The sequence below is a fragment of the Salvelinus namaycush genome, chromosome 33 (genome assembly GCF_016432855.1).
Source record: "Salvelinus namaycush isolate Seneca chromosome 33, SaNama_1.0, whole genome shotgun sequence".
Taxonomy (NCBI): domain Eukaryota; kingdom Metazoa; phylum Chordata; class Actinopteri; order Salmoniformes; family Salmonidae; genus Salvelinus; species Salvelinus namaycush.
Window position 1 is genome coordinate 37214620 of NC_052339.1, and position 14247 is coordinate 37228866.

The following is a 14247-nucleotide window of genomic DNA, read 5'->3' on the forward strand; positions in this document are numbered from 1 at the left end:
GGTTTATTATCATCACTATCATACTAACATCCAGCAGGTTATTATCATCACTATCATACTAACATCCAGCAGGTTATTATCATCACTATCATACTAACATCCAGCAGGTTATTATCATCACTATCATACTAACATCCAGCAGGTTATCATCATCACTATCATACTAACATCCGCAGGTTATCATCACTACTCATACTAACATCAGCAGGTTATTATCATCACTATCATACTAACATCCAGCAGGTTATTATCATCACTATCATACTAACATCCAGCAGGTTATTATCATCACTATCATACTAACATCCAGCAGGTTATTATCATCACTATCATACTAACATCCAGCAGGTTATTATCATCACTATCATACTAACATCCAGCAGGTTATCATCACTATCGTACTATCATCCAGCAGGTTATTATCATCACTATCATACTAACATCCAGCAGGTTATTATCATCACTATCATACTAACATCCAGCAGGTTATTATCATCACTATCATACTAACATCCAGCGGTTATATCATCACTATCATACTAACATCCAGCAGGTTATTATCATCGCTATCATACTAACATCCAGCAGGTTATTATCATCACTATCATATATCTGAACTCACAGTACCTTCCACCATCCTGGATGGGACTAGAACACTACACTAAGGATACCAAACATTAGGAAGACCTTAATATTGCCCTCAGAACAGCCCCAATTCGCTGGGGGCATGGACTCTTCAAGGTGTCGAAAGTGTTCTACATGGACGCTGGCCCATGTTGACTCCAACACTTCAAATCAAAGTTTATTTGTCACGTGCGCCGAATACAACAGGTGTAGGTAGACCTTACAGTGAAATGCTTACTTGCAGGCTCTAACCAATAGTGCAAAAAAGGTATTAGGTGAACAATAGGTAAGTAAAGAAATACTACTACTATTTGTGACTGGTCATCCCCAAAGCCAACACCTCCTTTCCTTCCAGTTCTCTGCTGCCAATGACTGGAACGAATTGCAAAAATCACTGAAGTTGGAGACTTATATCTCCCTCACTAACTTTAAGCGTCAGCTGTCAGAGCAGCTTACCGATCGCTGCAGCTGTACACAGCCCATCTGTAAATAGCCCATCCAACCAACTACCTACCTCATCCCCATATTTGTTTTTGTTTTTCTGCTCTTTTGCACACCAGTATTTCTGCACATCCTCATCTGCATATATATCACTCCAGTGTAAATTGCTAATCTGTAATTACTTCGCCACTATTGATTGCCTTACCTCCTTACTTTATTTGCACACACTGTATATAGATTTTTCTATCGTGTTATTGACTGTACGTTTGTTTATTCTAAATGTGTAACTCTGTGTTGTTGTTTGTGTCGCACTGCTTTGCTTTATCTTGGCCAGGTTGCAGTTGTAAATGAGAACTTGTTCTCAACTGGCCGACCTGGTTAAATAAAGGTGAAATAAAAACATTGACTCTGTACCGGCACACCCCTGTATATATTATTTTCTGTATTTTTTTTAACTGCTTGGTTAAGGGTTCGTAAGTAAGCATTTCACTGTAAAGTCTACACCTGTTTTATTTGGCGCATGTGACTAATACAATTTGATTTGATCTTCCTCTGCAGCTGGAGGAGGAGGGCTCGACCAAGAAGGGCAGTATGTTGGACATTTTCAGGATCCCGTACCTGAGAAAACGGGCTCTCATTCTCTCCTATATCTGGTCAGTACCTCATTCTCTCCTATATCTGGTCAGTACCTCATTCTCTCCTATATCTGGTCAGTACCTCATTCTCTCCTATATCTGGTCAGTACCTCATTCTCTGCTATATCTGGTCAGTACCTAATTCTCTTCTCTATCTGGTCAGTACCTCATTCTCTCCTATATCTGGTCAGTACCTAATTCTCTCCTCTATCTGGTCAGTACCTCATTCTCTGCTCTATCTGGTCAGTACCTTATTCTCTGCTCTATCTGGTCAGTACCTCATTCTCTGCTCTATCTGGTCAGTACCTCATTCTCTGCTCTATCTGGTCAGTACCTAATTCTCTGCTCTATCTGGTCAGTACCTAATTCTCTTCTCTATCTGGTCAGTACCTCATTCTCTCCTATATCTGGTCAGTACCTCATTCTCTGCTCTATCTGGTCAGTACCTCATTCTCTGCTCTATCTGGTCAGTACCTCATTCTCTCCTATATCTGGTCAGTACCTCAGTCTCTTCTCTATCTGGTCAGTACCTCAGTCTCTTCTCTATCTGGTCAGTACCTCATTCTCTGCTCTATCTGGTCAGTACCTATTTCTCTGCTATATCTGGTCAGTACCTAATTCTCTTCTCTATCTGGTCAGTACCTCATTCTCTCCTATATCTGGTCAGTACCTAATTCTCTCCTCTATCTGGTCAGTACCTCATTCTCTGCTCTATCTGGTCAGTACCTTATTCTCTGCTCTATCTGGTCAGTACCTCATTCTCTGCTCTATCTGGTCAGTACCTCATTCTCTGCTCTATCTGGTCAGTACCTAATTCTCTGCTCTATCTGGTCAGTACCTAATTCTCTTCTCTATCTGGTCAGTACCTCATTCTCTGCTCTATCTGGTCAGTACCTTATTCTCTGCTCTATCTGGTCAGTACCTAATTCTCTGCTCTATCTGGTCAGTACCTAATTCTCTGCTCTATCTGGTCAGTACCTCATTCTCTCCTATATCTGGTCAGTACCTCATTCTCTGCTCTATCTGGTCAGTACCTCATTCTCTTCTCTATCTGGTCAGTACCTCAGTCTCTTCTCTATCTGGTCAGTACCTCATTCTCTGCTCTATCTGGTCAGTACCTATTTCTCTGCTCTATCTGGTCAGTACCTATTTCTCTGCTCTATCTGGTCAGTACCTCATTCTCTGCTCTATCTGGTCAGTACCTCATTCTCTGCTCTATCTGGTCAGTACCTCATTCTCTGCTCTATCTGGTCAGTACCTCATTCTCTGCTCTATCCGGTCAGTACCTCATTCTCTGCTCTATCTGGTCAGTACCTCATTCTCTGCTCTATCCGGTCAGTACCTCATTCTCTGCTCTATCCGGTCAGTACCTCATTCTCTGCTCTATCCGGTCAGTACCTCATTCTCTGCTCTATCTGGTCAGTACCTCATTCTCTCCTCTATCTGGTCAGTACCTCATTCTCTGCTCTATCTGGTCAGTACCTTATTCTCTGCTCTATCTGGTCAGTACCTCATTCTCTGCTCTATCTGGTCAGTACCTCATTCTCTGCTCTATCTGGTCAGTACCTAATTCTCTGCTCTATCTGGTCAGTACCTAATTCTCTTCTCTATCTGGTCAGTACCTCATTCTCTCCTATATCTGGTCAGTACCTCATTCTCTGCTCTATCTGGTCAGTACCTCATTCTCTTCTCTATCTGGTCAGTACCTCAGTCTCTTCTCTATCTGGTCAGCACCTCATTCTCTGCTCTATCTGGTCAGTACCTATTTCTCTGCTCTATCTGGTCAGTACCTATTTCTCTGCTCTATCTGGTCAGTACCTCATTCTCTGCTCTATCTGGTCAGTACCTCATTCTCTGCTCTATCTGGTCAGTACCTCATTCTCTGCTCTATCTGGTCAGTACCTCATTCTCTGCTCTATCCGGTCAGTACCTCATTCTCTGCTCTATCTGGTCAGTACCTCATTCTCTGCTCTATCCGGTCAGTACCTCATTCTCTGCTCTATCCGGTCAGTACCTCATTCTCTGCTCTATCTGGTCAGTACCTCATTCTCTGCTCTATCTGGTCAGTACCTCATTCTCTGCTCTATCTGGTCAGTACCTCGTTCTCTGCTCTATCCGGTCAGTACCTCATTCTCTGCTCTATCTGGTCAGTACCTCATTCTCTGCTCTATCCGGTCAGTACCTCATTCTCTACTCTATCCGGTCAGTACCTCATTCTCTGCTCTATCTGGTCAGTACCTCATTCTCTGCTCTATCCGGTCAGTACATCATTCTCTGCTCTATCCGGTCAGTACCTCATTCTCTGCTCTATCCGGTCAGTACCTCATTCTCTGCTGTATCTGGTCAGTACCTCATTCTCTGCTCTATCCGGTCAGTACCTCATTCTCTGATGTATCTGGTCAGTACCTCATTCTCTGCTCTATCTGGTCAGTATGAGACTGTTTGTGGCACCCTCTCCATCTGTTCGATCAATGTTTACAGTAACTACCCATGATTGACCATATTCAAATTACAATGGCATGACTGAGACTCAATCCAAAAGTACAGAATTTTCATACTTGAGTGAAAATAATACTGTGTAAATGATGTCTGAATGTTGGAGTGTGAGCCTGTCTGTCCGTAAATTTAACATAAGGAGTTTGATATATTGACACGCGTTAAATTGTAAGTAGTCTGAAATATAAACAGTAATGTAGTCTGAAATATAAACAGTAAAGTAGTCTGAAATATAAACAGTAAAGTAGTCTGAAATATAAACAGTAAAGTAGTCTGAAATATAAACAGTAATGTAGTCTGAAATATAAACAGTAAAGTAGTCTGAAATATAAACAGTAAAGTAGTCTGAAATATAAACAGTAAAGTAGTCTGAAATATAAACAGTAATGTAGTCTGAAATATAAACAGTAAAGTAGTCTGAAATATAAACAGTAAAGTAGTCTGAAATATAAACAGTAATGTAGTCTGAAATATAAACAGTAAAGTAGTCTGAAATATAAACAGTAAAGTAGTCTGAAATATAAACAGTAAAGTAGTCTGAAATATAAACAGTAAAAGTAGTCTAAAATTTAAATAGTAAAAGTAGTCTGAAATATCAGTAGTAAATGTACAGTTTCCACCCAAAAACGTATTAATTAGTACTTTAAAGTTTTCTTAAGTACTTTACACCACTGTTAATTTGGCAATAATTTGATTATTAGTAGGCTTTGATGGAAGCATAATGTTGAATTAAACCTATCTAAGCCAATATGACACCAAAGAAAATTTAGCAAATCACCTTGATTGGAGATACACAAAACACTCCACACCTCTTGTCAGAGACATCCCCGAGAACCATTTTCCGGATTTTTAAAATGGACAATAGCATTATTAGGAAAAAATAAACATTTTCCCAGACCTTGCTCCTTGCCACCTTTCGGACTGAATACGTTTGTAGGAGCAACAGTTTTGATTAAATTTATAATTTATCGCTCAGGGTCTTCCGAGTGGTGCAGTGGTCTAAGGCACTCTATCGCAGTGCTAGCTGTGCCACTAGAGATCCTGGTTTGAGTCCAGGCTCTGTCTGGACTCAAACCGGCCGCGACCGGGAGACTCATGGGGCTGAGCACAATTTGCCCAGCGTCGTCCGGGTTAGGGGAGGGTTTGGCCGGCAGCGATGTTCTTGTCCCTTCGTGCACTCCTGTACGGACTCGGGAGAGGCGATTGTCGAGAGCCGTGCGTCCTCTGAAACACAACCCAGCCAAGCCGCACTGCTTGTTTACACCATGCCCTCTTAACCCAGAAGCCAGCCGCACCAATGTGTCAGAGGAAACACCGAACACCTGACGACCGTGTCAGCGTGCATTGCACCCAGCCCACCACAGGAGTCGCGAGTTGCTCGGCATCAACGCAGCTGCTTGCACCATGCTGCCAGTCATAAGAAGTGTATGCGATCAAACCAAGGCTACTGTAGATAGCTAGCTATACGTTGGTATTCAAGCTGTATAATCAATAAATCCAACCAGATATTTGGATTAGTTAGGTAGCTACTAATTGGGCTGCTTTTACAAATATATATATGTATAACCTTTATTTAACTAGACAAGTCAATTAAGAACAAATTCTCATTTACAATTGGGCTACTTAAAAGTAATAAATATATATATTGAACCTTTATTTAAGTAGACAAGTCAGTTTAAGAACAAATTCTTATTTACAATGACGGCCTACCCTGGTTGTGATACAGCCTGGAATCTAACCAGGGTCTGTAGTGATGCCTCTAACACTGAGATGCAGTGCCTTAGACCGCTGCGCCACTCGGGAGCCCCACTTTGAAAAGGATGTGGCGGCGAAAATGGTAGTTATTGGGTTCTAATTTGTCTGCACTTTTGTGAATTGGGGTGATCAGTTCTTGGTTTCAAATACTGGGGGAGATGCCAGAGCTAAGGATGATATATAAGTATAGCCAATTGGAATTTTTGGTCTCTCTCGCTTTCTCTTGCTCTCTCTCGCTCTCAGGTTTGTAACCAGTCTGGTGTACTATGGGGTGAGTCTAAACGTGGGTAACTTTGGTCTGGACATCTATCTGACCCAGCTGATCTTTGGTATTGCTGAGCTCCCTGCCCGGCTGGGCTCCCTGCCCCTCATAGAACACTTTGGACGGAGGATAAGTCAGGCCATCGCCCTGTTCTTCGGAGGCACAGCCTGTCTTGTTCTTCTAGCTGTTCCAGATGGTAAAATTGGTATTTTATGAAAGTAGATTTTTATTCTGTTATTTTAACACTTTTTACATTATTAAGGCTGTTTTATCACTTGAAGATGGAATCCACATTTGTTGAAACAGCGCAACTCTTTTGCCCTTTTGTTGATTAACGTAGTAGAGGACCGTCCACAGCGGTACATATTCTGATTAACGGAGTAGAGGACCGTCCACAGCGGTACATATTCTGATTAACGGAGTAGAGGAGCGTCCACAGCGGTACATATTCTGATTAACGTAGTAGAGGAGCGTCCACAGCGGTACATATTCTGATAAACGGAGTAGAGGACCGTCCGGTAGCGGTACATATTCTGATTAACGGAGTAGAGGACCGTCCACAGCGGTACATATTCTGATTAACGGAGTAGAGGACCGTCCGGCAGCGGTACATATTCTGATTAACGGAGTAGAGGAGCGTCCGCAGCGGTACATATTCTGATTAACGTAGTAGAGGACCGTCCACAGCGGTACATATTCTGATTAACGGAGTAGAGGAGCGTCCACAGCGGTACATATTCTGATTACCGGAGTAGAGGAGCGTCCACAGCGGTACATATTCTGATTAACGGAGTAGAGGAGCGTCCGCAGCGGTACATATTCTGATTAACGGAGTAGAGGAGCGTCCACAGCGGTACATATTCTGATTAACGGAGTAGAGGAGCGTCTGCAGCGGTACATATTCTGATTAACGGAGTAGAGGAGCGTCCACAGCGGTACATATTCTGATTAACAGAGTAGAGGAGCGTCCGCAGCGGTACATATTCTGATTAACGGAGTAGAGGAGCGTCCACAGCGGTACATATTCTGATTAACGTAGTAGAGGACCGTCCACAGCGGTACATATTCTGATTAACGGAGTAGAGGAGCATCCACAGCGGTACATATTCAGATTAACAGAGTAGAGGACCGTCCACAGCGGTACATATTCTGATTAACGGAGTAGAGGAGCGTCCACAGCGGTACATATTCTGATTAACGTAGTAGAGGACCGTCCACAGCGGTACATATTCTGATTAACGTAGTAGAGGACCGTCCGGCAGCGGTACATATTCTGATTAACGGAGTAGAGGAGCGTCCACAGCGGTACATATTCTGATTAACGTAGTAGAGGACCGTCCACAGCGGTACATATTCTGATTAACGTAGTAGAGGACCGTCCACAGCGGTACATATTCTGATTAACGGAGTAGAGGACCGTCCACAGCGGTACATATTCTGATTAACGTAGTAGAGGACCGTCCGGTAGCGGTACATATTCTGATTAACGGAGTAGAGGAGCGTCCACAGCGGTACATATTCTGATTAACGTAGTAGAGGAGCGTCCACAGCGGTACATATTCTGATTAACGGAGTAGAGGACCGTCCACAGCGGTACATATTCTGATTAACAGAGTAGAGGAGCGTCCGCAGCGGTACATATTCTGATTAACGGAGTAGAGGAGCGTCCACAGCGGTACATATTCTGATTAACGGAGTAGAGGACCGTCCACAGCGGTACATATTCTGATTAACGTAGTAGAGGAGCGTCCACAGCGGTACATATTCTGATTAACGGAGTAGAGGACCGTCCACAGCGGTACATATTCTGATTAACGTAGTAGAGGAGCGTCCACAGCGGTACATATTCTGATTAACGGAGTAGAGGACCGTCCACAGCGGTACATATTCTGATTAACGGAGTAGAGGACCGTCCGGTAGCGGTACATATTCTGATTAACGGAGTAGAGGAGCGTCCACAGCGGTACATATTCTGATTAATGGAGTAGAGGACCGTCCACAGCGGTACATATTCTGATTAACGTAGTAGAGGACCGTCCACAGCGGTACATATTCTGATTAATGGAGTAGAGGAGCGTCCACAGTGGTACATATTCTGATTAACGGAGTAGAGGACCGTCCGGTAGCGGTACATATTCTGATTAACGGAGTAGAGGAGCGTCCACAGCGGTACATATTCTGATTAATGGAGTAGAGGACCGTCCACAGCGGTACATATTCTGATTAACGTAGTAGAGGACCGTCCACAGCGGTACATATTCTGATTAACGGAGTAGAGGACCGTCCGGTAGCGGTACATATTCTGATTAACGGAGTAGAGGAGCGTCCACAGCGGTACATATTCTGATTAACGGAGTAGAGGACCGTCCGGCAGCGGTACATATTCTGATTAACGGAGTAGAGGAGCGTCCGCAGCGGTACATATTCTGATTAACGTAGTAGAGGACCGTCCACAGCGGTACATATTCTGATTAACGGAGTAGAGGAGCGTCCACAGCGGTACATATTCTGATTACCGGAGTAGAGGAGCGTCAACAGCGGTACATATTCTGATTAACGGAGTAGAGGAGCGTCCGCAGCGGTACATATTCTGATTAACGGAGTAGAGGAGCGTCCACAGCGGTACATATTCTGATTAACGGAGTAGAGGAGCGTCTGCAGCGGTACATATTCTGATTAACGGAGTAGAGGAGCGTCCACAGCGGTACATATTCTGATTAACAGAGTAGAGGAGCGTCCGCAGCGGTACATATTCTGATTAACGGAGTAGAGGAGCGTCCACAGCGGTACATATTCTGATTAACGTAGTAGAGGACCGTCCACAGCGGTACATATTCTGATTAACGGAGTAGAGGAGCATCCACAGCGGTACATATTCAGATTAACAGAGTAGAGGACCGTCCACAGCGGTACATATTCTGATTAACGGAGTAGAGGAGCGTCCACAGCGGTACATATTCTGATTAACGTAGTAGAGGACCGTCCACAGCGGTACATATTCTGATTAACGTAGTAGAGGACCGTCCGGCAGCGGTACATATTCTGATTAACGGAGTAGAGGAGCGTCCACAGCGGTACATATTCTGATTAACGTAGTAGAGGACCGTCCACAGCGGTACATATTCTGATTAACGGAGTAGAGGACCGTCCACAGCGGTACATATTCTGATTAACGTAGTAGAGGACCGTCCGGTAGCGGTACATATTCTGATTAACGGAGTAGAGGAGCGTCCACAGCGGTACATATTCTGATTAACGGATTAGAGGAGCGTCCACAGCGGTACATATTCTGATTAACGTAGTAGAGGACCGTCCACAGCGGTACATATTCTGATTAACGTAGTAGAGGACCGTCCACAGCGGTACATATTCTGATTAACGTAGTAGAGGACCGTCCACAGCGGTACATATTCTGATTAACGTAGTAGAGGACCGTCCGGTAGCGGTACATATTCTGATTAACGGAGTAGAGGAGCGTCCACAGCGGTACATATTCTGATTAACGTAGTAAAGGAGCGTCCACAGCGGTACATATTCTGATTAACGGAGTAGAGGACCGTCCACAGCGGTACATATTCTGATTAACAGAGTAGAGGAGCGTCCGCAGCGGTACATATTCTGATTAACGGAGTAGAGGAGCGTCCACAGCGGTACATATTCTGATTAACGGAGTAGAGGACCGTCCACAGCGGTACATATTCTGATTAACGTAGTAGAGGAGCGTCCACAGCGGTACATATTCTGATTAACGGAGTAGAGGACCGTCCACAGCGGTACATATTCTGATTAACGTAGTAGAGGAGCGTCCACAGCGGTACATATTCTGATTAACGGAGTAGAGGACCGTCCACAGCGGTACATATTCTGATTAACGGAGTAGAGGACCGTCCGGTAGCGGTACATATTCTGATTAACGGAGTAGAGGAGCGTCCACAGCGGTACATATTCTGATTAATGGAGTAGAGGACCGTCCACAGCGGTACATATTCTGATTAACGTAGTAGAGGACCGTCCACAGCGGTACATATTCTGATTAATGGAGTAGAGGAGCGTCCACAGTGGTACATATTCTGATTAACGGAGTAGAGGACCGTCCGGTAGCGGTACATATTCTGATTAACGGAGTAGAGGAGCGTCCACAGCGGTACATATTCTGATTAATGGAGTAGAGGACCGTCCACAGCGGTACATATTCTGATTAACGTAGTAGAGGACCGTCCACAGCGGTACATATTCTGATTAACGGAGTAGAGGACCGTCCACAGCGGTACATATTCTGATTAACGGAGTAGAGGAGCGTCCACAGCGGTACATATTCTGATAAACGGAGTAGAGGACCGTCCGGTAGCGGTACATATTCTGATTAACGGAGTAGAGGACCGTCCACAGCGGTACATATTCTGATTAACGTAGTAGAGGAGCGTCCACAGCGGTACATATTCTGATTAACGGAGTAGAGGACCGTCCACAGCGGTACATATTCTGATTAACGGAGTAGAGGAGCGTCCACAGCGGTACATATTCTGATTAACGGAGTAGAGGAGCGTCCGCAGCGGTACATATTCTGATTAACGTAGTAGAGGACCGTCCACAGCGGTACATATTCTGATTAACGGAGTAGAGGAGCGTCCACAGCGGTACATATTCTGATTAACGTAGTAAAGGAGCGTCCACAGCGGTACATATTCTGATTAACAGAGTAGAGGAGCGTCCACAGCGGTACATATTCTGATTAACGGAGTAGAGGACCGTCCACAGCGGTACATATTCTGATTAACGTAGTAGAGGACCGTCCACAGCGGTACATATTCTGATTAACGGAGTAGAGGAGCGTCCACAGCGGTACATATTCTGATTAACGTAGTAGAGGACCGTCCACAGTGGTACATATTCTGATTAACGTAGTAGAGGACCGTCCACAGCGGTACATATTCTGATTAACGGAGTAGAGGACCGTCCACAGCGGTACATATTCTGATTAACAGAGTAGAGGAGCGTCCACAGCGGTACATATTCTGATTAACGGAGTAGAGGAGCGTCCGCAGCGGTACATATTCTGATTAACGGAGTAGAGGAGCGTCCACAGCGGTACATATTCTGATTAACGGAGTAGAGGAGCGTCTGCAGCGGTACATATTCTGATTAACGGAGTAGAGGAGCGTCCACAGCGGTACATATTCTGATTAACAGAGTAGAGGAGCGTCCGCAGCGGTACATATTCTGATTAACGGAGTAGAGGAGCGTCCACAGCGGTACATATTCTGATTAACGTAGTAGAGGACCGTCCACAGCGGTACATATTCTGATTAACGTAGTAGAGGACCGTCCACAGCGGTACATATTCTGATTAACGGAGTAGAGGACCGTCCACAGCGGTACATATTCTGATTAACAGAGTAGAGGAGCGTCCGCAGCGGTACATATTCTGATTAACGGAGTAGAGGAGCGTCCACAGCGGTACATATTCTGATTAACAGAGTAGAGGACCGTCCACAGCGGTACATATTCTGAGTAACGGAGTAGAGGAGCGTCCACAGCGGTACATATTCTGATTAACGTAGTAGAGGACCGTCCGGCAGCGGTACATATTCTGATTAACGGAGTAGAGGAGCGTCCACAGCGGTACATATTCTGATTAACGTAGTAGAGGACCGTCCACAGCGGTACATATTCTGATTAACGGAGTAGAGGAGCGTCCACAGCGGTACATATTCTGATTAACGTAGTAGAGGACCGTCCACAGCGGTACATATTCTGATTAACGGAGTAAAGGAGCGTCCACAGCGGTACATATTCTGATTAACGTAGTAGAGGAGCGTCCACAGCGGTACATATTCTGATTAACGGAGTAGAGGAGCGTCCACAGCGGTACATATTCTGATTAACGGAGTAGAGGACCGTCCACAGCGGTACATATTCTGATTAACGTAGTAGAGGAGCGTCCACAGCGGTACATATTCTGATTAACGGAGTAGAGGAGCGTCCACAGCGGTACATATTCTGATTAACGGAGTAGAGGACCGTCCACAGCGGTACATATTCTGATTAACAGAGTAGAGGACCGTCCACAGCGGTACATATTCTGATTAACGGAGTAGAGGAGCGTCCACAGCGGTACATATTCTGATTAACGGAGTAGAGGACCGTCCACAGCGGTACATATTCTGATTAACAGAGTAGAGGACCGTCCACAGCGGTACATATTCTGATTAACAGAGTAGAGGACCGTCCACAGCGGTACATATTCTGATAAACGGAGTAGAGGAGCGTCCACAGCGGTACATATTCTGATTAACAGAGTAGAGGACCATCCACAGCGGTACATATTCTGATTAACGTAGTAGAGGACCGTCCGGCAGCGGTACATATTCTGATTAACGTAGTAGAGGAGCGTCCACAGCGGTACATATTCTGATTAACGTAGTAGAGGACCGTCCACAGCGGTACATATTCTGATTAACAGAGTAGAGGAGCGTCCGCAGCGGTACATATTCTGATTAACGGAGTAGAGGAGCGTCCGCAGCGGTACATATTCTGATTAACGGAGTAGAGGAGCGTCCACAGCGGTACATATTCTGATTAACGTAGTAGAGGACCGTCCACAGCGGTACATATTCTGATTAACAGAGTAGAGGAGCGTCCACAGCGGTACATATTCTGATTAACGTAGTAGAGGAGCGTCCACAGCGGTACATATTCTGATTAACAGAGTAGAGGAGCGTCCACAGCGGTACATATTCTGATTAACGTAGTAGAGGACCGTCCACAGCGGTACATATTCTGATTAACGGAGTAGAGGAGCGTCCGCAGCGGTACATATTCTGATTAACGGAGTAGAGGAGCGTCCACAGCGGTACATATTCTGATTAACAGAGTAGAGGAGCGTCCGCAGCGGTACATATTCTGATTAACGGAGTAGAGGACCGTCAACAGCGGTACATATTCTGATTAACGTAGTAGAGGACCGTCCACAGCGGTACATATTCTGATTAACAGAGTAGAGGAGCGTCCACAGCGGTACATATTCTGCTGTTCTATCGTGATGTCTGAGGAAGTAAAACACGCTGTTGTTTACTTATTTGTTGTAATATCACAAATGACTGTTTCACCAATTAAGGATTCTAGCTTTAACTGTTATTTTCTAAACACTTTTGACACTCAACACACTGTTATTAAAAAAGCACCTTCTTAAGCACCTTTAACACTTTGTGTAATTCAGTCCGTTTAACAGATTCTCTGTCTGATTGTTTCTCCTCCCTCAGACATGCCGGTTGTGACGACAGTCATAGCCGTGTTAGGGAAATTTGCCCTGGCTGCCTCCTTCACCATCATCTATGTTTACACAGCTGAGCTCTATCCCACTGTAGTGAGGTATGTTTACTACAGCTGAGCATTATTCCACTGTAGTGAGGTATGTTCATTACAGCTGAGCATTATCCCACTGTAGTGAGGTACGTTTACTACAGCTGAGCATTATTCCACTGTAGTGAGGTACGTTCATTACAGCTGAGCATTATTCCACTGTAGTGAGGTATGTTCATTACAGCTGAGCTCTATTCCACTGTAGTGAGGTACGTTCATTACAGCTGAGCTCTACTCCACTGTAGTGAGGTACGTTCATTACAGCTGAGCTCTATTCCACTGTAGTGAGGTATGTTCATTACAGCTGAGTTCTATTCCACTGTACTGAGGTATGTTCATTACAGCTGAGTTCTATTCCACTGTACTGAGGTATGTTCATTACAGCTGAGCTCTATCCCACTGTAGTGAGGTACGTTCATTACAGCTGAGCTCTATCCCACTGTAGTGAGGTATGATCATTACAGCTGAGCTCTATTCCACTGTATTGAGATACGTTCATTACAGCTGAGCATTATTCCACTGTAGTGAGGTATGTTCATTACAGCTGAGCTCTATTCCACTGTAGTGAGGTACGTTTTATTACAGCTGAGCATTATTCCACTGTAGTGAGGTACGTTCATTACAGCTGAGCATTATTCCACTGTAGTGAGGTATGTTCATTACAGCTGAGCA

The 14247-nt window shown here is 44.6% G+C and overlaps 1 protein-coding gene across 1 annotated transcript in view; it reads left to right on the plus strand.

The window, feature by feature from the left end:
- The window catches only part of LOC120027941 (solute carrier family 22 member 13-like), a 65201-nt gene that overhangs the window by 36148 nt on the left and 14806 nt on the right, over positions 1-14247 (plus strand). The window contains exons 6-8 of the mRNA XM_038973033.1: positions 1624-1718; positions 6195-6409; positions 13476-13584. Of these exons, the coding sequence (XP_038828961.1) occupies positions 1624-1718; positions 6195-6409; positions 13476-13584 (419 nt within the window). The remainder of the gene's footprint in view (positions 1-1623; positions 1719-6194; positions 6410-13475; positions 13585-14247) is intronic.